General features: G+C 48.9%; 1 protein-coding gene across 16 annotated transcripts in view; it reads right to left on the bottom strand.

Moving 5' to 3' along the window:
* Nucleotides 1-25,291, bottom strand: part of ADCYAP1R1 (ADCYAP receptor type I) — a 135,509-nt gene that overhangs the window by 3,043 nt on the left and 107,175 nt on the right. For 8 of the 16 annotated variants that reach the window (XM_060280936.2, XM_060280938.2, XM_060280939.2 and 5 more), the window contains 2 exons: nt 13,886-13,969; nt 6,476-6,605 (listed from right to left, as the gene is read on the bottom strand). In XM_060280936.2, the coding sequence (XP_060136919.1) occupies nt 6,476-6,605; nt 13,886-13,969 (214 nt within the window). The remainder of the gene's footprint in view (nt 1-6,475; nt 6,606-13,885; nt 13,970-25,291) is intronic. The other 8 variants (XM_060280940.2, XM_060280941.2, XM_088654497.1 and 5 more) reach the window with 1 other exon arrangement.

The following is a 25,291-nucleotide window of genomic DNA, read 5'->3' as shown; positions in this document are numbered from 1 at the left end:
CTTTTGTGTTGGAGAAAGACGCGCCAAAAGCCATTAGGAGGTTCTGAAACCGACTGATCACATCACTCCGTGTAAATAGCAATGACTTTAGCACTGTAAATACGCAGCACCAATAAAAGAATAAAATGCAGAGCTACGTAGCGTCGTTACTCTGAAGTAGTCCGCTCCGGCCACTGTGACAGCAACCTCCTAATCCTTTTTGGGCTACTTTGGAGTTGCCGGGATGAGCGTGTCAGAGGCGGAGAAATGGCGGCAGATCGCGGAGCAAGCCCAGCAAGAACTGCAGCAGCTGTCGCTGCAGGCGCAGGGGGAATTGAAGGCAGCTAAAGAAGAGACTAGGAAGGTCCAGGACGACCGGCTACAACTTGCGGAACAGGTGAGAGCGCTACAGGAAAGAGAGCAGGAATTAAGGGCGGTGGCGGTAGACCTCCAAAACAAGCTGGATGCAGAGAAAAACAAGGCGGGAGGGGCACCCCAAGTCCAAGTGCTGCCAGGAAGGAGAGCCGGGACCCTAGTAAGCAAGTTCAATGGAGACCCGAGGGAATATCAGGGCTTTGAGACTGAGATTGTGTATGCTCTTGAGCTGCACCACGCTGAGTTCCCTGATGATGAGCACAGGGTAGCGTTTATTGTGGAGCACCTTACCGGGGCAGCCAGGGAGTGGCTAAGACCGTTAATCGCAACAAAGAATCCTTGCATGAAGAATGTCAAACTATTTCTAGAAGGTTTGAAAACGATGTATTCGTCCGATAGTCATATGGACCAGACTAAGGAGGAACTTCATAATTTACGCCAAGGAAATATGACAGTTCGCGCGTATTGGGCGAAATTCACCATGCTGGTGCACAGATTGGGGTGGGAACTCGAGTCACCCCCAATGCAAGCGGCGTTCTACTTGGGGTTGCATGAGGAGGTGAAGGATGAGCTCTCAAGAGGTCCAAAGCCCAGTAATATGGATCAGCTGAGCAAAGCGGCTCTGGCGGTGGGGGTGAGACAGGAATCCCGGTGGAGCGACAAGCAAGCAACGCGCGCAAAGCGGGCTTGGTTCCCACGGTCGCAGGAGAAGCCACTCCCCCAACAACCCTTTCAAGCCACGCCTGGGGCCAGTCAGGACCAGGAACCCATGCAGATTGATAGCGCGCGCGCGCGGGCTTTTCAAACCCCAGCGGCGCCAAGATGCAAGGAGGGAAGGGGCGGGAATTGCTTTCTCTGCAACTCCCCCCAGCATCTCGTCAGAGACTGCCCACATCGCAGGGAGTGGCAAGGAAAGGCGGGAACGGTTGTGCCCTCCCCCACTGACGCAGCACCACAGCAGGGAAACGGGAAAGCCTGGCTGCAGGAGACAAGGGGCAGCAGCCAGGCACAGTCAGCAGACGACAGCCCCAGCCCGCCCACCCGCACAGAGAGGAGCAGAGCCAGCCCACCCCTCCCAGAGCAGGAGTGGTTCTAGAAGTGACGCTCACGCTCCCAAATGGCTATCCCCTGACAGTCCTCGCCTTAATTGACAGTGGGGCGTCAGCGAACTTCTTCTCGAGAAACTTTGCAGAAGAGCACCAGATCCAGCTTCTGCAGCTGGATTTTCCTCTGCACGTGGCAACCATTGACGGCAGAGAACTGCTGGGAGGGGCCATCACTCATCAACCCCCCCCCATGAGAATGACGGTGGGGAGGCACTCAGAGACACTGGCATTCAACGTCACCACCATCTCAGACCCCCCCATCGTCTTGGGCATGAGCTGGCTGGCGCGCCACGACCCCTCCATCAGTTGGCACCAAAGATGCATCACTTTTGGATCGGACTTTTGCCTGGAACATTGCATGCAGCACCAACCAGGGGAGGGGCCTCCGATAGCCACGGTGGCCACCATGCACGTCAAAGGGGGTGAGGCGATACCCAAGCCGTACTGGGACCTGCAGGAGGTCTTCAGCGAAGCGGAGTCCGACCACCTACCCCCACACAGGCCTTTTGACTGCCAGATCAACCTGGTGCCAGGGGCAACTATACCCCCAGCCAAGCTGTACGCCATGTCAGACCAGGAACTGGAGGATCTGCGCGCTTTCATCGACAAGAACCTCAAGCGGGGGTTCATCAGAGAAAGCAAGGCAGCAGGGGGCAGCCCGGTCTTCTGGGTGGACAAGAAAGACACGCAACAGCGCCGTCTTGTGGTGGATTTTAGACGACTGAATTCAGTGACAGAGCCAGTGGCTTTCCCCATGCCCAGAGTGGATGATCTCCTGACAGCGGCACGCAGGGGCAAGATTTTCACCAAGCTAGACCTGAGGGGGGCGTACAACTTGATCAGGATCCGGGAAGGCGATGAATGGAAAACCACGATGTTCACGCCTCTGGGCTCCTTTGAATATCTCGTGATGCCCTTCGGGTTGCAAGGGGGCTCAGCATGCTTCCAGGCCTTCATGCACCACGTCCTGGGGTCCCTCCTTTTCAGGAAATGCTTGGTCTTCCTGGATGACATCCTTATCTACTCCGATGACCCAGTGCAGCATGTGAAAGATGTCAGGGAGGTGTTGCAGCGCCTGAAGGAGAACCACCTGTATGTGAAGCTGGAGAAGTGCAAGTTTCACACCAAGGAGGTGGACTTCCTGGGCTACAAGCTGTCAGACAAGGGGCTGGCGATGGACAAGGACAAGGTGCAGGCCATCCTGGACTGGCACAGCCCCAGGACGCGCAAAGATGCCCAACGCCTACTAGGCTTCGCCAACTTCTACAGGAAGTTCATCAAGAACTTCTCTCGCGTTACGGCTCCCATCACTGACTGCCTGAGAGGCAAGCAGAAGTTCAGGTGGACACCAGAGGCGCAAGCAGCGTTTGAAAGCCTCAAGAGGGTGTTCGCCTCAGACCAGAACCTGTTCCACGTGGTTCAGGACGCGCCCCTACGCGTGGAGACAGATGCTTCTGATAAAGCTGTGGGCGCCATTTTGTTGCAACTGGACGCCAACAGAGAGTGGAGACCCTGTGCCTTCTTCTCCAGGAAGTTGACACAGCCAGAGCGAAACTACACGGTGTTTGATCGGGAACTTCTTGCGATCCACGCTGCGTTCCAGCACTGGAGACACTTCCTGGTGGGCGCCAAGCACCCCATCCAGGTGTGCACAGACCACAAGAACCTGGAGTTCTGGAGAACTGCCAGGGTGCTCAACCAGCGGCAGATACGGTGGGCAGAGTTCTTCTCGAACTTCAACTTCTCCATACACTACATCCCGGGAGAGCAGAATGTCAGGGCGGATGCCCTCTCCCGCAAGCCAGAGTACATGGAGGAGGAGGCGCCACCGGCACCCAGGCACATCTTCCCCCCGTCAGCTTGGTCCTGCGGAGCAGCAGTGGTAAGCGAGGCAGAACTCACAGCACTGACGGCAGCGGATGAATTTGCCAACCGCATCTTCAGAGAACTGAGAAGGGGGGGGGAGCAGGCAAAAGACTTTGCAGAACGCAGGGGGCTGCTTTTCTACAAGGGTGCACTGTACCTGCCCACCACCCAGCTCAGACGTACGGTCCTCAAGCAGATGCACGACAACCCAACGGCGGGTCATTTTGGGAGGGATAAAACCACTCACCTAGTCATGAGACACTTCTGGTGGCCAGGGGTGCGGGAGGATGTGAGGGATTATGTAAGGGGCTGTGACACCTGCCAGCGGGCAAAGGTGGTCAGAGCGCCACCAGCAGGTTTGCTGGAGCCCTTAGCCACACCGCACAGGCCGTGGGAAGTAGTGTCCATGGACTTCATCACAGACCTGCCCTCATCCAGGGGCAAGACCGCAGTGTTGGTGGTGGTGGACCTCATGTCCAAAATGTGCCACTTTATACCGTGTGCCAGGGCGGTCTCTGCAGAAGAGACAGCCAAACTGTTTGTGGATCACGTATTCAGACTGCATGGATTACCTTTAAGGGTTATTTCGGATCGTGGCCGCCAATTTGTTTCCAGGTTCTGGCGGCGGCTCTTGAACCTCCTGCAGGTGAAGGTCAGCTTGTCGACGGCTAGACACCCGCAGACCAATGGACAGGCGGAGAGGGTCAACGCCATTCTGCAGCAGTACCTGAGATGCTACGTCAGCCAGCGGCAAACGGACTGGGTGGATCGCCTGCCACTGGCAGAATTTGCCTACAACAATGCGGTGCACGTCTCCACAGGGGTGTCGCCCTTTAAGGCCAATTACGGGCGTGACCTCAGATCTTTCCCAGAGAGGGAGGGGGAGGAGGAGGAGGAGGAGGGCCCACAGGCTGAGGATTGGGCAGAGGAACTGGAGACGGTGCACCAGCAGCTCAGAGAACACTTGGAGAGAGCCAAGGAAGCGTACAAGAAGGGGGCAGATCGCCACAGGCGACCGGGGGAGGTCATTAGGGTGGGGGACAAAGTGTGGTTGTCCTCGGAGGGCCTTCCCATCAGAGGGCGATGCAAAAAGCTGGCGCCCAGAAGGTTGGGCCCCTTCACGGTCACGCAACAGGTCAACCCGGTGGCATACAGGCTGGCACTGCCAGAGGACATGAGGGTGCACCCTGTGTTTCATAGATCGCTGCTGTCGCCGTACAGGGAAAGCAGCAGGCTCCGAGACAGCGAACAAACCCCTGAGGGAGGGGGGGAGAGGGAAGGCAGGGAGCAACTCAATGAGGCCACGGCCATCCTGGATTCAAGGTGGGGGGTGGGGGGACTGGAGTACCTCATGGCATGGGAGGATGCTCCACCGTCCCAGAATGAATGGGTCCCAGCCACTCAGATACAGGAGGAATTCCTGGTAGAAGAATTTCACGCCCTCTTTCCCCATAGACCCAAGCCCTGGCACATGGAAAGGGAGGGGGAGGAAGCACGGGAGAGCAGTTCACCATGGCGCTGGGAAGCGGAGTTTGAGGAACCAGAGGATGAGGTATGGGTGTCACCGAGATCCACCCAGTCAGAGGAAGGAGCAGATTGGCAGAACATTTTTACCCCCACCAGCTCTGACGCCACGGACTTTTTGGGATTCCCATCCTCCCAGGCGGAAGGGGGGGGCTTGCAGGACTGGGGGGAGGTGTTCACACCAACGGGCTCGGAAAGCACTGAGTTCTTAGGCTTCCAGTCGTCACCGACACCGGGGGGGGGACCTGGGGAGGGGTGAAGGAGAGCTTGGGAGGGGGGTGGATGTGAGGGACAGGGGATATCGCGAAGTCCCTCCCCTCCTGAGTTCAAGCCAATCACCGAGCACAGGGGAAAGCAGAGAGAGTTCCGATTCCAGTAGGGAAGCAGGAAGTCGGGTCCGAGGCTCAGGCAAGGTAGAGGAGCCAGGGTCCCAGGCGGGACAGGAAGGGGCGAATAAGGGAGGGAGACCCATCCCCCCAACGCCAGAACTACGCAGAAAGAGGAGGGGAAAGAGGATGGGTCTGCCAAAGCTTTTGTGTTGGAGAAAGACGCGCCAAAAGCCATTAGGAGGTTCTGAAACCGACTGATCACATCACTCCGTGTAAATAGCAATGACTTTAGCACTGTAAATACGCAGCACCAATAAAAGAATAAAATGCAGAGCTGCGTAGCGTCGTTACTCTGAAGTAGTCCGCTCCGGCCACTGTGACACTACTCTTACAAACCCACCAACATTTCTCTAATGAAAATAGGGACGTCCTTTTCCATCATAATAATAATTTTATTATTTATACCCCACCCATTTGAATGGAAAATAAAAAAATTCCTTCAGTAGCACCTTAAAGACCAACTAAGTTTTTATTTTGGTATGAGCTTTCGTGTGCATGCACACTTCTTCAGATACCTATTTTGGTATGAGCTTTCGTGTGCATGCACACTTCTTCAGAGTACCTGTAACCATTTGAATGGGTTACTCCAGCCACACTGGGTGACTTCCAACTTCCAACGATTATATACAAACATAATAAAAAATTAAACATTTTTTTTTAAAAAAAATACTTCCCTATACAGAGCTGCCTTCAGATGTCTTCTAAAGGTGGTATAGTTACTGATCTCCAACCTGCCAAAAGACACTAGGAATTGAATCTGGGACCTTCTGCATGCAAAGCAGACACACTGTGGTCTAAACTACTGAGCCTCTTGGGCTTGCCGACTGTAAGGTTGACAGTTCGAATCCACACTATGGGGTTAGGTCTTGTTGCTTTGTCCCACCTCGTGCCAACCTAGGAGTTCTGAAGCATATCAGTGCAAGTAGATAAATAGATGCCGCTGTGTCGGTTAGGTAAATTGTGTTTCCGTCTGCTCTTGCTTCTATCACGGTGGTCTGTGCGCCAGAAGCGGTTTAGTCATGCTGGCCACATGAACCGGAAAAGCTGTGGACAAACACTGGCTCCCTCGGCCTGAAAGCAGAGATGAGCACTGCACCCCATAGTCAAATGTGACTGGGCTTAACGGCCCAGGGGTCCTTTACATTTACCACAGCCCTAGCACTGAGTCCTTCCCCTCTCCTTATCTGGGGTGGATGAACAGACAGACAGACACAGGCTCATTTTATCCATACTCGCCTGGAAAGATCCCAGTCCCAGTTCGAAGACCAGCCTCTCTCTCTTGCTGACATTCTCTGGATAGAAGGCAAATACTGTGTAATGAATCCCAAACAGTGGAATAAGTAGTAAGGTGGAGCGAGCCAGTCTCCTGTTGAGATAAAGAGAAAGTGCCCTTCGTGAAACGATGTGGGCGCTCCATTTGTTTGCTCTTGTTCCCGTGTGGCAAGGAAGCGAAAAGCCCAATGGGGACTGAGAGACCTAATCTTTAGCACCGACATTTGATCCCACTGCTCTTTACTAGACAGGCACAAAGAAACACAGAAAACACGGGTCACCAATCTTTTTGGGCCCATTGGAACATCTGGAACTTTGAGCGACTTCCGTGGGTGCCACCTGCTCTGGTTCACCCGCCTCTTCTGAATCAGCCTCCACACCCCACAAGAGACAGAAAGACAGAAGGCTAAGACACACAAACTTCACTTTTCCAACCTGTGCCTTGGACAGAGCCATAGAGCTGAAAGAGGAAGTGGGTAAGGGTCCATTTTCCAACTTCCTGTTTCATCTCAATGTAGGGGGGAAAGGGTAACCTCATGACCAAGAGGGCAGTAGTAGAAAAGCTCAGAAACTTTGGGGAAGATCTCAGCAGTGCAACCGCGTCCACTGGCGACCCCCGCTATAAAACATATGAAACTAGTTTCTGCGGAATCCGTTTAGCGCAGCCCTCACCAAATGCTTTCCAGATGTTCTGGACTACAACTTCCATCAGCCCCAGCCAGCATGGCTTCAACATAGGGAAGGCTCTCTGAAGGTTATAGGACTACAACTCCAATCATCCTTGACCTTTGATCATACTGGATGGGGCTGGTGGAAGTCAGAGTCCAAAACACTAGGGTAGGGAAGACTGTTCTATGCCAATATTGTTACATCTGAATAGCAGTGTCTCTCCAGGGTCTTCCTCAGCCCTTTAGATCAGGCTTCCTCAAACTCGCCCCTCCAGATGTTTTGAGACAAACCCCATCATCCCTAACCACTCGTTCTGCTAGCTAGGGATCATGGGAGTTGTAGGCCAAAAACATCTGGAGGGACGAGTTTGAGGAAGCCTGCTTTAGATCCTTTTAACAGGAGATGCCTGGGACAGGACTTGCAACATTCTGCACCTGGAGCTTAGGATCTATGGTTATGGATTCTCCTCAAGGACTGTGTACTTCTGTACGCAACTGCTAATGATTCTGTCCTGAAATTCTGCCCATGTTGTTCTTGAGACAGAGTTGCAATAAGTGCATGAAATGCTTTTGAAAATCCAGCTGTTCTCCTGGGGGAATATTCATTGTCATCGACGTCCTCATTGGTATCCTATTTTCTTGGTAGTGTGGAGAAAGCGAAATGATTCAGCACAAGGAAACAAGCCGCGAAACAATACAACCCAAATATAAGCAGTGCTCCTGTTATGTACTGAGCTGAATCATAGAACAATAGGATCCAGAATCAGCAGTCTGATTGGTCCGCAGGAGCCACCCAATCCAACTCCAGGTGGAAGTGAATCCGCAACCTGATTGGCCTGCAGGAGCCGCCAATCAGGCGGCTGGCAGAAGTGAATCCGCAACCTGATTGGCCTGCAGGAGCAGCCAATCAGGCTGCTGGCAGAAGTCAATCCATAAACTTATTGGCCCACAGGTGTAGCCCTGAAGTAGCCAATCACGCAAAGCCCATTTTGTAAATAATGTATATAAGCAGATGGTTTTGGGAAAAGGGCATTCTTCTTCTCTTCTTCTGCTTGATGACTACGAGCTGAATAAAGAGCATGAAATTCACTCTCGACTCCGAGTATATTTCAGCTCCTAACTGCACTTCAGAGCAGATTTCTCATGAACCAGGAATGCAGACGGATCAAGTAAACCATCCATGGTGCCTTGGTGCAATTTACCGGGAGATCTCTCTTGTGCAATCTCCTCAAGTGACAGCAGAGCAGGGATGGGGGAATCTCCCCGTTCTGTGCATGTACAGTCGGCAGAAGCAGCTTCTGCACGTGCGTGAATCATGGCAAACCCGGTATTCACTTCCGGGTTTGCCGCAGTCGCGAGTCAGATTGTTCGCGAGTAGGGGCGGGGGTAAGTCGAGGTACTGCTGTATAAGGAAAGGAAGGGCAGTAATGTTCTAAATAATGAAATAAACTCCTATGTTCAACTAGGAAAATATCCAAGCTTTCTGCTGAAACTGGAGTACAGAGGTGCCTCGCAAGACGAATTTAATTCATTCCGTAAGTCAATTCGTTTTGCGAAAAATTCGTCTTGCGAATCACGGTTTCCCATAGGAATGCATTGAAATTTCTTTTTTTTCCCCATGGGAACGCATTAATTAAATTCACCATGAGATAGCAAGACTCATTCGTCTTGCGAAAAATTCGTCTTGCAGGGCATTCGTCTTGTGAAAAATTCGTCTTGCAGGGCATTCGTCTTGTGAAAAATTCGTCTTGCAGGGCATTCGTCTTGCGAGGTACCACTGTATAGGCCTTTTTGTCACACCATTCTTTTCTCTCCCCGGCCTCCGTTCATTTCCATCCCCTCCTCCAGCTCAAAATTAAGGCTGCCATGCATGCAAAATACTGCAAAAGAAATCTGAATGTGTTTGATTGCACTACAGTTCTTCTTTTGTGTAACGGTTTAGCAAGACAAACATGTGCACCTGAAAGATAGTAAGAATCCCAAGCTTTTAATGTTTAATAGATTATTGTATTTTAATATTCTGTTGGAAGCTACCCAGAGTGGCTGGGGTATAATAGAACCATAGAATTATAGAGTTGGAAGGGCCCACCCAAGGGTCATCTACTGTAGTTCAACCCCCTCCAATGCAGGAATGACAACTAAAAAAACAACAACCGACAGATGGCCACCCGACCTCAAATGATTTCATTTTACTTTTGGCAGTGTTTGATCAGCACACACAACCTCATATGTGTGTTGGCAAAACAACCACACCAAAAAATGTGTGATGCAATCATGTGCTATGATCACTTCAATACAGTAGTATACCTTGGAAGTCGAACGGAATCTGTTCCGGAAGTCAGTTCGACTTCCAAAACCTTCTGAAACCAAAGCATGGCTTCTGATTGGCTGCAGGAAGTTCCCTTTTACATATAAGCTAAACAAGCCATAGATAACGACCCTACTCTCTTGGCCCCCCCCCCAAAAAAAAATTAAAGGAAAAAGACACCTGGATGTACAGTTCCAAAATATAAGATAAAAAACAAATAAAATAAAACCTACATACAGCAGCAGTGTTTGTGTGTTGTGTAGGCTCCTATGATGTAAGTCATGGGCCCCACCTGCTAGCCTGCTCCCTAAAATATCACTGGTTTGCTCCTTTCTATATATAGGGTGTCTACATTCTGCATGGATTGGTTGCAAGGCAACATGGGCAAATGGCTTGAGATACTCATTAGGTCCATAAATTACTATATAGCATACAGTATATTCAACACAAAAAGTGACAATTTGTTGTTGACAAAGGACAGCTGGACATATAAAGGGGGCCATTATCTTCAGTAGCTCTGGAAGCTCCTGCAGCCAACTGAAAATCATGGAAGTTGCGTCAGGATGTTTGGGTTCCGAAGAACAGTCACAATCCGGAAAACTCACTTCCGGGATTGTGGCGTTCGCGAGCCAAAACGTCCGAGGAGCAATGCGTTTGGGATCCAATGTACGACTGTATACAGGGCCGTCCCTAGGCCCGACGTGGGTGGCACAAGGTGCCAGGGCGCCTGGCCATCAGGGGCGTGGAAGGGGTGCCGAATGCTCGTGTCTGCCTCCGTGTGCCTCTGCCGTTGAGCGGCTTCAGGCAGCTCTCCGGAGGTGCGCGGGGAGTGCGAGCCTGGGGCCGCCTCTGCCGCGCCTCTGTCTCAGCTGTTGAGCGGCTTCAGGCCGCTCTCCAGAGGTGCGTGGGGAGCGCTGGCCTGGGGCCACCTGAATAGCTGAGAGGCGCAGCGCGGAGGCCCCAGGCTCGTGCTCCCCGTGCGCCTCCGAAGCTTCACGCAGGGAGAAGGACCCTGGGACTGCCTCCTCCGTGCCTCTCAACTCCCCGCGCGCCCCTCCTGCCCGCCTCACTCACGGGGGGCGCCGGAGGGATCTTGGCGCCAGGGCGCCAGATATGGTTAAGACGGCCCTGACTGTATAGGTTTTTGTGTGTGCACTTTATTCCTGGATACATGGACACTGATGATGCGCTGAAGGAACTGAAATCTGTGATAAGCTGAGCAGGTGCTGCCCTCTGTGCCAAATTTGGAAATTCAAGCAAAGGTGAGTTCCAACTTTGCAACCATTCCTCGTCTGAACACAAGCATTTGTCTGAAACAAATACATGGGATTAACTTATGTCCATTAATTTCAATGGACTTTCTCTGAGTAGAACTTGGTTGGAGCCAAGCCATGGTGTTTAGTATTTTGTAAAAAAAAAACAAAAAAAAACCACGCTTCTATGAAAGTGTGTTCTCACAGCAGCCAAGCATATGCCTGTGGGGAAACCTGCAAGCAGGATTTGACCACAAGAACAACTATTTCCTGCTGCAGTTTCCAGCAGCTGTGGAGGCAGGTAATAGCTATCCTGGCTAGTGGCCATCAGTAGCCCTCTCCTCTTCCATGAATTGGTCTAATCCTCTTTTAAAGGATTGTTGGCCATCACTGCCTCCAGTGGGAGGGAGTTCCATGGTTTAACTATGTGCTGCGTGAAGAAGTGCTTTCTTTTTATTCATCCTGAATCTTCCAACATTCAACTTCATTGGATGTCCGCGAGTTCTATTGTTAAGCGAGGGGGAGAAAACGTTTTCTCTGTCCACTTTCTCCATGCTGTGCCATGGAGAAATGGCATTCCTTGAAAGAAGAAACAAGGGTGTAGAAACCAGAAGGGCAAAACCAGGAGCACACGTTGGTTCGACTTCAGGAAGAAGAGTAGATCATTTTGAAATCCAAAATCTGCAGAGAAATTTGTAGGGAAACAGCGGGAGAACTCCCTAGGCAACCATTCGCCCAAGCAAGCTTGTCATATGAGTTCTCCAGCCAAGCAGCGAGGGGGAATTTCTCAACTCTGCTTCTTGCCACATGGGAGCAGGATATAAGCAAGCCCATTCAGACAACCAAGCTACAATGACCAGCTTGTCGAGTGGTTATATGCAACAGAGGGTTAGTGGAGATAGCTGAATGCTCCCCGCCCCAAGCACCCCTCTCATCTCCAATACACCTTTGCCACCCACCCTTTCAATGAACGGCAAGAAGGACAGTAGCAATGGAGAGGATACTTTTTCCTTCTCTCTCCTTTGTCCTGATGAGGGCTGTGCTCTCTCTCTCTCTCTCTCTCTCTCTCTCTCTCTCTCTCTCTCTCTCATTTTCAGAGTACTTCTGAGTGTCTGTGATTCCCCGCCAACATTTCTTCAGGACCTTGCAGCCTCCCTGGGTGCCCACACATTTCTCGATCTGAGAAACGTCCCATTGAAGGAGCGGCCTTATGACGCCTTCCCCTGGGCTTTAAGCTGAAGGGTGGACACCCCGGAGGGCTGCAGAGAGCAGAAAGCTGGTGAGATGGTTTGTAGAATGGAAGAAAAGAAACTCACAAACGCCCCTCAGCTGCGGAGGAGCAGGCTATTGATGGCTACTACCCATGATGGCTGTGCTCTGCATGCACAGTTAGAGGCAGCAACGATGGCGGAGGAAGCCGCTGGGCACCTGGAGCAGCAAACATGACGTGCACCTGGGGGGGGCAGGGACATCTGCCCAGGGGCAGGGAGATCTGCCCTCAGAGGTGGGGCAATCCACCCATGGACGTGTGCTGATTCTCCCGGGGGTGCCATTGGTGGCACGTGATCCTCCTGGGGGTGCCATTGGCAACGCGCCGATCCTCCTGGGGTGCCGGCGCCGCCGACTGATTGTGCAAATACGCCCAGCATGTGAACGCCGCCTGCCAGGGCGTGCCGGTGGGCGGATTTTCATGACAACTATTCCACCAATCACGAAAATCCTCCCGCTGGGGGTGCGAGTGCCAACAACAGTGATCCATCTGGGGGGGGGTTGGTCACCCCCCTAGGCATGACACCCGGGGTGGACCGCACCTCCCGCACCCCTTGCGATGCCCAGGGCAACAATGCTTCTGATTAGCAATTGTGGGAAACCCCAGGAATGAGAGTGTTCCTGTGCTTGAATCCCACTTATGAGTGTCCCACAGACATCTGGTTGGCCATGTGAACAGGAGGCTAGACTAGATGGACCACTGTTCTGATTTTATGGAGTGAGGTGTCTGTGGGCAGTGTATGGGTGTTCCCCCCCCTCTTTGTTAAACATTTACCTTGCACTCTGAAGCCTCATCACCTGGCTGCTCTTCCTGATAGGGAAACAAAGCCAGGAGAGAAATTATCTATTTTAGAGTAGGGTATATATTCGACAGGAATTTTAAGAAGAGCCTGCTGGATCGGGCCAATGGCCCATCCAGTCCAGCTTCCTGTTCTCACTGTTGCCAGCCAGATTTTGTGGGAAACCCACCAGCAGGATCCAAGCACGAGAGCAACTCTCCCCTCCTGTGGCTTCCAGCAACTGGTATTCAGAAGCATCAAAAAGGTAAAAGGTAAAGGTAAAGGACTCCTGCACGGTTCAGTCCAGTCAAAGGCGACTGTGGGGTTGTGGCGCTCATCTCGCTTTCAGGCCAAGGGAGCCGGCGTTTGCCCACAGACAGCTTTCCAGGTCACGTGGCCAGCAGGACTAAACACCTTCTGGTGCAAGGGGACACCGTGATGGAAACCAGAGTGCACGGAAACGTCATTTACCTTCCCGCCGGAGCGGTACCTATTTATCTACTTGCACTTTGACATGCTTTCAAACTGCTAGGTTGGCAGGAGCTGGGGCAGAGCAACAGGAGCTCACTCCGTTGCAGGGATTCGAACCATCAACCTTCTGATCAGCATTCCCAAGAGGCTCAGTGGTTTAGAACAAAGCGCCACCTTTTCTCAGAAGCATCATTGCCATCATGACTAGTAGCCATTGATAGCCTCCTCCTCCATGAATTTCTCTAATCCTTTTTCAAAGCCATTTCGATGGTTGGCCCTCACTGCCTTATGTGGGAGTGAGTTCCATAGGTTATGTGTGAACGAATACTTTCTTTTTGTCTGTCTGAATCTACAGCCTGCATATTTTGGGTGGTTGTTTTTGTTTTTGTTTTTGTTGTTGTTGTTTTGCTCCAACGGAACAGCACCATTCAGACATGGACGTTCCTCTCATTGGGATGCTATCAGCAAAAAGCACACAGAAAAAAAACAGACGAAGCCGGCATGCAGCGGACAAGAAACACAGATGCTAACCTCGGCGGCGGCTACAGCTATGACCACGTCTTAGCAAACATGCATCAAAAAGACACACATACAGAGATATTGCCACAGGATCGCGTACAACTTACAAGGTAATGGTGGACAGTTCTGACATCCTGCAAGCGTGTTGATTAGCCCTGCTGCTTTTACTGTAGCATTTCTGAACGCAGCTGCTGAATGTGACAAAGATCAGCAAACAAAGAAAGAAATAACAAAAAAGGAAAATAGATTTCTCTCTCTCTTTTCTTTTCAGCTTATCACAACAAGGCCAAGAGGCATGTCAAACCCCGGAACACATTCGGATAGGTTAAGATGTCAAAAAAAGGAAGAAGCGTCATGACAGGCACATGGAAATGGAAGGGGCTTTTCTTTTTCTTTTTGCAAGAATACTGGATTGATGCAGGAGGACGGACAGGAGAAGAGAGGCTTTTTTTTGCATTCAGCCACGGAACCAGCAGAAGCTTGCAAAGAAGCAGATGGAGCAGCGAATCGATAAATGATGGCGAGTTAACTGAACAAAACACATCTTAGATGCAGCTTGTGATTTTGATGGGTTCAGCTACAAAGCTAGCAAAATCGAATATATACTTTAAGGAGATCTGCTCAAATTGAATATATACTTTAAGGAGATCTGCTCAGCTGTTTAGATTTTCAGAATATTTACGTAGCAGAATCAAACAACAGAGGCGCAGAGGAACAATGAACGCAAATGTTTAAAATATTCGTGACGGAAAATCTGTTTGAGCTTTTGCCTAAGGGAGCGGTTTTAGATTTGGTTGGAGGTTCTCGTCAAGATTGAAAGGCCTGCTGTTGATTATGTGGAACTAAGATAATACGTTAGATGAAAGAGATCATTTGGAAGTCCGAGGCAGGTTCCACAGAAGAGGCATGAACGCATCAGCTGCTAACGATTTGATTGCTATTTTTTTCCTCTCGTTCTCAGTGCTGAAGAGCCAAACTCATCAACAGATATAATAACTCTGGCAATGTTAATGATTCGGGCCAGACATACTGAGACCAGGGAGCTGCCTTCATTGCACTCTTTGAGACACCTGCTTAAAGCATTTGTGTTTAGGCAACTCAGTCCTTAAGACCATAAGAGGAGCCTGCTGGATCAGGCTAACAGCCAACTAGAACAGCATCCTCTTTTCACAGCAGCCGGCTGGCTTCGAATTGCAAGTTCACTCTCCCCTCCCTTGGTTTCCAGCAACTGGCATTCAGAAGCATTTCTGCCTCCAGCTGCGGATCCAGGGCATAGCTATCATGGATAGGTGCCATCAATAGTCGTGTCCTCCATGAATTTGTCTAACCCTCTTTTAAAGCCGTCTAAATTGGTCGCCATCTCTGCCTCCTGTGGCAGAGAGTTCCACAGTTTGACCGTGTGCTTCATGAATAAGTCCTTTCTTTAATTTGTCCCGAATCTTCCAGCGTTTCAGCTTCATTGGCTTTCCATGAGTGTTAGGGTAGAGGGCAAATCCCCTCACCCTATATAATTTTTCCATACCATGTTCTTGAAACTTTGAAATCTTTCAGACTGTTAGATCTTCAAAGGTTTCCCTCCCCTTTTGTCCAGTGTCCCAGGACTGCCGACGATGTTGTGCAACCCTGGTATATACAGTCATACCTCGGTTTAAGTACGCTTTGGTTTGAGTATTTTCAGTTTAAGTACTCCGCGGACCCGTCTGGAACAGATTAATCCACTTTCCATTACTTTCAATGGGAAAGTTCACTTCAGGTTAAGTACGCTTCAGGTTAAGTACGGACTTCCGGAACCAATTACACTCATACTTCGGGTTAAGTACGCTTCAGGTTGAGTACTCCGCGGACCCGTCTGGAACGGATTAATCCATTTTCTATTACTTTCAATGGGAAAGTCTGCTTCAGGTTAAGTACGCTTCAGGTTAAGTACAGACTTCCAGAACCAATTATGTACTTAAACCGAGGTACCACTCTGTGTGTGTGTGTGTGTGTGTGTGTGTGTGTGTGTGTGTGTGTGTGTGTATTCAGTGAGTCATAATGTTAAATACATACAGTACGTGTGGTTTATGCATTATTTGTTGCAAACGGTTTCTTCACTGGGCTGGCTAACTAGGGCAACTATGAACGGGAGGTCCACTGTCCAGATTAGACAGAACCCGCCCAAGGTGGGTGTGGTGGATGCGATCCTCCCTGGGTGTCAACTCCGAGGGGGGGTGACATTCGGCGCACCACCAGCCCATGACTGCCACCTACCCCGATGCGTTGGGGGCAGGGGGGGAGCTCCGCCGCTTTGTCGTCTGTCTTCCCCCCTTCCCCCTTCATTTTGACTGCCCCGCGCTCCCTGGCAGCTGGTATCATTCTTGGTATTTCATTACATTTCTGCAAGATACTCCCATTACACCTGTGGGGGTCTGCGATATGCAACCATCGGAGGGATGCTCTCAGTGGTCCATTTTGCCTGTTTCTGTATCCCACAATGGAAACCTAGAAATGGGTGCGGGTTAAGGAAATGTTGATAAGAACTTAAGTGTGAACTTAAATGGGTGTATATAACTTACACAGGATATGATTGGAAGAACGCTGTTTTTTTATTTTATTTTATTTTCTCTTCTTTTTCTTTTTCTTCCTATATAATCTCCCTATATAATTGTTTTTGTTTCAATCCCCTCCTTTTTCTTTCCTTCGTATTTTTATTTCCTTTACACTTGACATTCCTTTTTTCTTTTTTCTCTCTCAAATGTGGATTTCTTTATATGTAAAAGGGAGATGTACCAATTTCCTTTATGTGCTTTTGTAAATCTTTTGTGTTTCTGCAAATTTGTATGGCTTTTAACATTTGAAATAAATAAAAATTATTTAAAAAAAAAGAAAAAGAAATGGGTGCGGGTTCTAGTTCTGAACACCTGAGACGACAATTCTATGCCCACTCTCCTGGGAGCAAACGACACCGGCCTCAGTAGGACTTCCTCCTTTGAAGGCAGGTAAAGAATTGCACCACAGGGACTTTTGCTTTCACATCCCTCCTTTGTAATATTGGGGGGGGTGCAGGGAGGGGGAAAATGGGTTTTTAGCTGTCACTGTCAGCGGCAAAGTCGAGAGCAATTGCTGTCGCTGTTGCAATTTCTGTGGAAGCAACAGGTGAAGATTAGGAAGCAGATACTTTATCTTTCCTTTTTGCAAAAAAGCTACATTGGTTAAGTCAATGGGGAATTCACAGGTTGTTTTAATGGATAAAAAAGCCCTGGTGGATACAGTGGTACCTCTACAGTGGTGCCTCGCAAGACGAATGCCCTGCAAGACGAATTTTTCGCAAGATGAATGCGTCTTGCAATTTGATGGTGACTCGCAAGACGAATTCGTTTTGCGAAAAATTAGCCATGCGAATCGCGGTTTCCCTTGGGAATGCATTGAAATTTAATTAATGCGTTCCTATGGGCAAAAAAGAAATTTCAATGCATTCCTATGGGAAACCGCGATTCGCAAGACAATTTTTTTGCAAAACGAAATGACCCACGGAACAAATTAAATTCGTCTTGTGAGGCACCACTGTACTTACATGCCTCTCTTGTTAAGTATCCTTCGGGATACACATGCGGCAAACCCAGAAGTACATTTCCGGGTTTTGTGCATGCGCATGTGCAGTAGCGCTCTATCGTGCCGCGTGCATGCGCAGAAGCCCTCTATTGCACCATGCGCATGTGCAGAACAGGCACCTCCATTTGCGGAAACCTCGGGATCTGACTGGAACTCTGGAATGGACCCCATCCACAACCAGAGGTACCACTGTACAAGCAACACATTTCAACAGATTTTCCCCAAATGAATGTTGGCAAAGGAATCTGTTCCTAACTGTTCGTTCTCCTAGTTCTCAAAATCTCCCGGTCCTCTGCTTCTCTGAATCCAAGCATATAAATACGGAAGAACAACACTAAACCTGAAGCACAACCCAACGGTGACATGAGAAAAGCAGGCTTGGGAAGATCACAAGCAGGCTGTGATGGAAGAATTGGCTCTAACATCTGGAACTGGAGGTAGAGGAATCTGTGGAGGTAGAGGCTGTAGTATTAGCTATGGTTGCTAAAAAGCTATTAGGAGGGCCATCCTCTAGATCAGGGGTGGGAACATCTGGCTTTCCAGATGTTCCTGGATTCCAGCTCCCATCAACATGAGTGGTAGTGGTCAGGGATGAAGGAGATGGAGTCCAGCTGTGGGATGGAACACTGGGGCAGACAAGTCACAACAGTTCCTAGAGTGTCCACTAAGAGGAACTCACCTGGAGGGACACCTGACTAAGTTCAGTTCCTGTTCCTCCAGATATGCAGATGAGATGGATTCGCTGGCAGACAAAAGCCCCTAGCCAGCAGCCATTCTCTCTCTTAGCCATTTCTCCTTCCATGGGAACACATCTCCAGAGAATCTACAGCTAGGATGGTTCTCCCTCTCGGCCTGCTGCCAAGAGAGAGACCAGATGGAGCCTCACTTTACTAAGAAGACTCCAGATGTATATATTTGTAACTTTTCTACGTAAACCTGCTTTTCTGAGATTATGCTGTTAACTCAGGATGTCATGTGAGTAAACTCTATCTTATTTTAATACCATTGTGTTGTGTATTTCTTTTAAGAGGGAAAAAGGGGATTTGCCAGGAAGTATAATATTGAAGTATAATATTGTTGCAGAGGTTCTAACAAACCTAACGCTCACGTTTTGCTGCGCACAAAAGGGGAATGTCACTCTGCTGATATTGGAAGCTTGCTAACACAAGCTCGGATAGGATCTATCTAATAATATATCCTAATCCACATCCCTAACATTCCCACACCAGCAACATCTGGAGGGCTGTAGATTCCCCAGCTCTGCTCTACATAAGGGGTGACTGCCTTGCAAGGCCACAATCTGGCCCTCCTAAGCAATCCTATTTGGTTCCTTGTAGCTCTACCAAGTGTTTATGAAGGTATGGCAAACATTTGCCCGCAAACAGGGCTGGATTAAACCTCCTGAAGTTGGGACTTGGGGTTGGGAACCTCTGGCTTGTGGGTCAATCTTGGCTGAATGGGGCGCTGGTCTAATTTGGTCCATGGGGTCATTTCCCCACCATCACTGATTATGTTAGCTGATGGGCAGGAGGACAGGGCTTAATCCTGCACAGAACAGAATGGGCTCTCACAGCCAAGACAGCAGGATTTAATCCCCACCCATCAGCTGATGAGGGGAGGTCAAAGGCGAAACAGGGGAATATCCAGGAATCCTTGTCTGCCTGTGCCAACATCCAACAGTGCCAGTTTCTTATGTCTACCAACTTATCATCATCATTAGAACTTAGAAGACTATTCCATGGTCTGACAAAATAGGAATTCCATTTTGTACATACTGGACTTGGTGGTTAACTCAATAAGCTACATTTTAAAAATTTAATATGTCACGATGTTGATTTTGACATCATTTAATTTTGAGAAGTATTTTCTAGTAAACAACTTTACAATCGTTACTATGCAGCCTATTACGCTTACATGTTTTTTCAATTCCTCCTCTGCCCAGTCCCTGACAGGAAACCTTACAATCCCAAGTATAAAGGGGGGGACTTGCGAAGCTGTGGAGTGATTTTGGCAGGTTGGCAGCCTCACACGCCTGTCAAGTTTGGCCTTAAAGGCAAATCCTGATAAGCTTCTGGCCCATGCAGCCAAAAGGGTTCTTTATCCCTGCCCTAATCATTGTCACGTTTAAGAGGCATTACAGGACAAGAAGAAGTGCAGTATTCTTACAGGAAAATAATACAGAGGGATAGAAAATAGAAATAATTGTTGTTTATGTATCAATAAGTAGGTCACGACGCAACTGAAAAGTAACAATTCATAGAATCATAGACTTCTAAAGTTGGAAGGGGTCCCAACGGTCATTGTCTGTTATGTGCTAAGCTTGGATCCTAGAACAATAGGCAGGTAGGATCCTAAAATGCAACAACCTGATTGGCCTGCAGGAGCAGCCCAATCAGAACCCAGGAGGAAGTTAATCAGCCTATTAGCCAGGTCGGATACTAGGATGCAACAACTGATTGGCCTGCAGCAGCAGCCCAATCAGGCTCCAGGAAGGAAACATAATCAACCAATCAGATGATACTCATTGTGTAAATCATGTATATAAAGCCTGAGGTTTTTTGGGGGGGGTACAAACACTGTTCCTATGAGCTGAAATAAAAAGCATGAAATTACTACTCGACTCTGTTTTGATGTACAGCAGCAGACCAACAGCTCCATGGTTTAGCAATTTCGAAACGGAAGGGGCAAGGCAACCACATGCCCCGTGTGTTTTCTGCCCCTAACATAAAATGTAAAGCACTTTCTTTCATGGTTTTTTAAAAGGATTGTGTCTGCTTGTTCTTAAGAGGCCTCTCATAAACTGAGGCTCCATGTTGTAGCTTAAACCTGGCGCTACTCAGGAGGAAAAGGAAATGCATTAATCCCTCTGCAGATATTCCACTCGGTGTTTGTCAGAGTGTACAGTATGTAAATATTATCCTCGAACAGCAAGCCAGTTTCAAACACACACTCAAGCACCCCTCTCTATCCTCTGCCCAGACAAACCTGAGACACTATCAGAGTTGGAGGGCATATTCCAGCCAGGCAAAAACACTCAAGGATGCAAAACAGGGCCTCTGTGTGTGGGGGGGGGGCTGGGAAGATGGGGAGAAGCCAGAGCATAGAAAGACACACCCATCTCTCAGGATCCCCACCCTCAGGGCCGGCTCTAAGGCAAGGCTGAGTGGCGCAATGCGCCAGGGGGGCGCCGCGCTGCTGTGCCCGTGGCAGCCGCGCTGAAAAACGGGGCGGGCGGGTGCCGGAGGGATCTTCGCACCACGGCGCCAGGGCACCAGATACGCTTAAGACAGCCCTGCCCACCCTGGTTTGGGATTTAAATCCAAATTTTGAATTGGCCCAGAGTAGGGTTGTCATGTGTCTGGGAATTCCCAGACATGTCTTCTTTTGGGGGTCCCAGTGCCAAATATATGTATAAGCTAAACAAGCTATAGTTCAGGAGCCCCACTCTCTTGCCTCCCCCCAAAAAAATAAAGGAAAAAAAACTGGATGTACATTTCCAAAATATAAGATAAAAAACAAATAAAATAAAACCTATGTACAGCAACAGTGTTTTGTGTTGTGTAGGCTCCTATGATGTAAGAAATGGGCCCCGCCTGCTAGCCTGCTCCCTAAAATATCACTGGTTTTCTCATTTCTATATAAAGGGTGCCTACATTCTGCATGGACTGGTTACATGGCAACATGTGCAAATGGCTTTAGATCATAGCTGCCAAGTCTCCCGTATTCCCCGGGAAACCCTCGTTTTTCTAGCTGTTCCCAGCTGAAAAAATGGATTTTTTTGTTTCCCCCCGGTTTATTCTGGTGCGGCGGCCATTTTGGAACTGGGTGGAGCATGCTCAGATGCGACTTTTGATGGAGCTCTGCCCAGTTCCAAAATGGCTGCAGTGCGACTTCTGGCGTGGCTGCCATTTTGGAACTGGGCAAAGCAGCATCGAAAGTCGCTTCTGAGCATGCTCCGCCCAGTTCCAAAATGGCGGCAGCGCTACTTCCGGTCTGCTACTTCCGGTCCGGTCCCTTATTTCACCCACAGGAACTTGGCAGGTATGCTTTAGATACCTAGTAGATCCATAAATTACCATAAAGCGTAGATTCAACACAAAAAAACAGTAACAATTTGTTGTTGACAAAGGACAACTGGACATATAAAAGGCCCCATTACCTTCAGTAGCTTAGGGCCTCATCAAACCTAAATCCGGCTCTGAGGGGTCCTACATGCCCATCTTTTGGGGGGGGGATTTTACATTTTAAAGCAAATGTCATTGATTTTGGATTTTTTTAAAAAAGAAGGTGTGTGGTCAGTTCTGGTTCTGGCTCCCCGGACTCTGGTGTGGTTGGCTTGGGCTTGACAGCAGCGGAGAGGGGGGCTATCGGGCGATTGCCCTCAAAAAGCTCAACAACATTTTGTGTCCAGATTTCTACCTCTTGAAATACGGCAACTCTAGCCCAGAGGCACACTGGCAATCAGTGCAACTGCCGCAACAAAGGTGTTGCATCTTTTAACAGCCTGGGCTCTATCAAGATCTGGGGAGCTGTATTCTGCACCAGATGAAGCTTCCAAATTGTCTTCAACAGCAGTTCCAATGCGCCATCAGCAAAGCAACTCAGCCAACTCCTCCGGAACAACACATGCAGAGCTTCTAGTTCCTGCAATGGCCCAACCTGCCCTTTGTGGAACAGCTACTGATATATATAAGCAAAGTTTGGCGAATTAGGAACCTACTAGGCACTCCAAAAATAGGGACATGACATGGTTCAAAAAATAGTTGGAATATCAAAGCTTCATCTTCCAAGTGGGCTGTTTTTAATCACCTACGTTTGGGGGCTATCGGCCACGGGTAGAACGGATCCTCTCCATGCAGAAGGTCTTGGGTTCAACCTCTGGCATCTCCAGTTAAAAAGTAGCAGGTGATGGAAAAGACCTTTCTCTGCCTGAGCACCTGGAGGGCTGCTGCCAGTCAGAGTTGACCAAATTGAGTAGTAGCCTGATCTAGTGTAAGGCAGCTTTCGATACTCTTAAGAGAATCGCGTGCCTTGCTTGTCTATTTTCTTCAGGGCAGTTTTAGATGCTAAAGAGACAAGCCTCTTTTAACACCGAACGATGGCTTGCCTTTTCAGCAGCGAAGAAAAGCAAAGGACCCTTTGTGTGCACTTCTGTCCTCTTTGCACACACACATGTCTCTTTCCCTGCTCTACAGGTCTCTGTCCTTTCCCATGGTTTTGCAAAAGCAGAATAAATTATGCAAGGTAGAGACGTGTGAAATGACTTTATTTGCATAATTTATACAGATTTTGCCTCGTTTTTTAAAAAAGAAGTGTTTCTCTCCCCCCCCCCCCCGCCCTGAAAACTTTAGAACATTAGGATCGTTTGATCTAAGTCTTATTCATTTTCCCCCTAGAGGTAAAATTATACCTACCGATGGGATATGCCATGTTTCTCGTCTCTTTCCACCATGAAGCTAGTTGGAGGAATGATGTACACCTGCGTTAGCTAAATATATATGCATGCTTTCAACATGCATGATGACAAAAGGTGCTATCAAGATGACAAAGGGAAGGAAGAAAAGGAAGGTGCAAGCCAGAATAAAACCAACAGGATAGTCAGGGACACTGGCTTACTGCACAGCTGTCAAAATAATGACAGGTGGCGATGAGATTTTGTGCATTGAACCAAATCTAATTATAGTGATAATAACAAACATGGCACTCTCCCATCTCAGGGATGATGGGAGTTGTAGTCCAACAATTCCTGGAAGGCACTTAACATGGTGCAACCCCAGGACTCTAAGACAAAGGGCAGGTCTGCCTCCTGGTGCCATAGACAGAAGACTGGAGTCTATCGGCTGGAGACTTTTGAATGAGGTTTGAAGCTGGATATGAGTAAGACTAAAGGTGTGCCACTTGCCCAAATCCTTCCACTTGAGTGAGGTACTACGTGGCCATGGTCTCATCTGTAAACAGTGAAAAAATTGTCATTCTGGCTGCCCGTGGTACTGACTGCATGGAATCCTGTTCACATGGAAGCAGTGACCATCAAATGCCATATCTGAATCAGACCTGACTGGCTACAAAAATCAGATGGCTTTGTTACATCCTACCATATTGGACTTCAGGCTAAAGATGTTCCGCGGTGGAGCAAGCCGATTGGGTGCCTGGGGCGGTGCGCATGCCCTGCGCCCAGGGGTGGGGCCAGCTGCCCATGGGGGCGGGGCCAGCCATGAGCCGGGGCGGGGTGAGCCGGGGCAGGACGCTCCGCGGGGCCTCCGAGGAGTCTGCCTGCCTCGTCCCACTCAGCCGCCCTACAGCTGAGGGGGAGGCAACGGGAGCACTGTTTGGGGCAGCGCGGAGCCTGTGGGCGCTCAAGCCACCGTGTGACTCCCAGGAGAGACGCGTGGCTCGGGCACGCTGCAGGCCCCGCAGTGAGTGCCGCCCACCATTTTGTCACCCCCCTCAGTGGGGACACTCGGGGTGGACCCCAGCTGCCGCACCCCTCTTGCTACGCCCCTGACAATGTGTAGGACTTTTGGGGAATTACTTCTATTCTGAAGGGCTGTAAGCCTGCTATTTGAAAGTGTCCTTTGTCTGAGTCCAAGTCTGGTTTAAAGAGAAGGAAGCAGAAAATGAAGTCTTGAGGATGCCACTTCAGGTCTTCCCCACCAAGGTGAGATGTGCTGCAATTCCTATTTAAATGATAGTCATCATTTCCAAATTTGCACCTATGCATCTGGATTAGCATATGCAACTTTTATGCAATCTGGTGACATAAACTAGGCAGGCACCCCCAAACTTCGGCCCTCCAGATGTTTTGGACTACAATTCCCATCTTCCCCAACAACTGGTCCTGTTAGCTAGGGATCATGGGAGTTGTAGGCCAAAACATCTGGAGGGCCGCAGTTTGGGGATGCCTGAACTAGTGTTTCTCAACCTTGGGCTTCCAGATGTTTTTGGGACTACAACTCCCATCATCCCTGATCACTGGTCCTGCTAGCTATGGATGATGGGAGTTGTAGTCCAAAACAGCTGGAGGCCCAAGGTTGAGAAACGCTGGCATAAAAACTCTTTTCTTTCATTCTGGTAATGCGTAAGTAGGTGCGCTACATGAAAGAGGTGAGGGGTTTTTGTTCAGCCGAAGTCACAACTACTGCAGCTGATAAACAGAGTTGCTCTGATGCAGCAACTTTCCATTTGCAAATCCCTCTCTGGACTGAGAACTGCAGGTGTAGTTTTTGCTGTTATTATTTTTAATTATATTTATTAATCACTTTTTTTAAAAAAGAAAAGACCTCAAAACGACTTATGGAATCAGAAGCTGACATATACTGTGATACCCTGAATTTGATACGCCTGATCATATACAGTGGTGCCTCGCTTAACGAATGCCCTGCTTAACGAAATTTCCGCTTAACGAAATGATTTTTCGAGTGGAGGTTGCCTCGCTAGACGAATTCGTTTTACGAAAAATTCATCTAGCGAATCGTGGTTTCCCATAGGAATGCATTGAAATTCAATTAATGCGTTCCTATGGGCAATTTTTTTTTAAAAAAAATTCAATGCATTCCTATGGGATTCGCTAGACGAATTTTTCGTTATAAGAAAAGACCCGTGGAACAAATTAAATTCTTCTAGTGAGGCACCACTGTAGATGCACATCATCCCATTGGTGAGAAGGAATATATTTAGGTAACAAAATGAATGTACCATTTGATAAAGCCCAATAGCAGTGGATTGTGCAACGCCATTGCTACATACAATTGGCACTGGTGTGTATCAATAAATAGAGATGAAATGAAAATTGTCACTAAAAAATGCAAACATTTCGTAGTTCTTTTTTTTAAAAAAAGTCATATGAACTCTTTGAAGGCTGCTTTTGGAAAATTAAGTCTTAAGATTGGCTGATGTCTTTGCAGGCAATTGTGCTAAGGATT

This window comes from Zootoca vivipara, chromosome 11 (assembly GCF_965207765.1).
Source record: "Zootoca vivipara chromosome 11, rZooViv2.hap1.1, whole genome shotgun sequence".
In the NCBI taxonomy this organism is placed as follows: Eukaryota; Metazoa; Chordata; class Lepidosauria; order Squamata; family Lacertidae; genus Zootoca; species Zootoca vivipara.
This window is presented reverse-complemented; position numbering and strand designations above follow the sequence as displayed.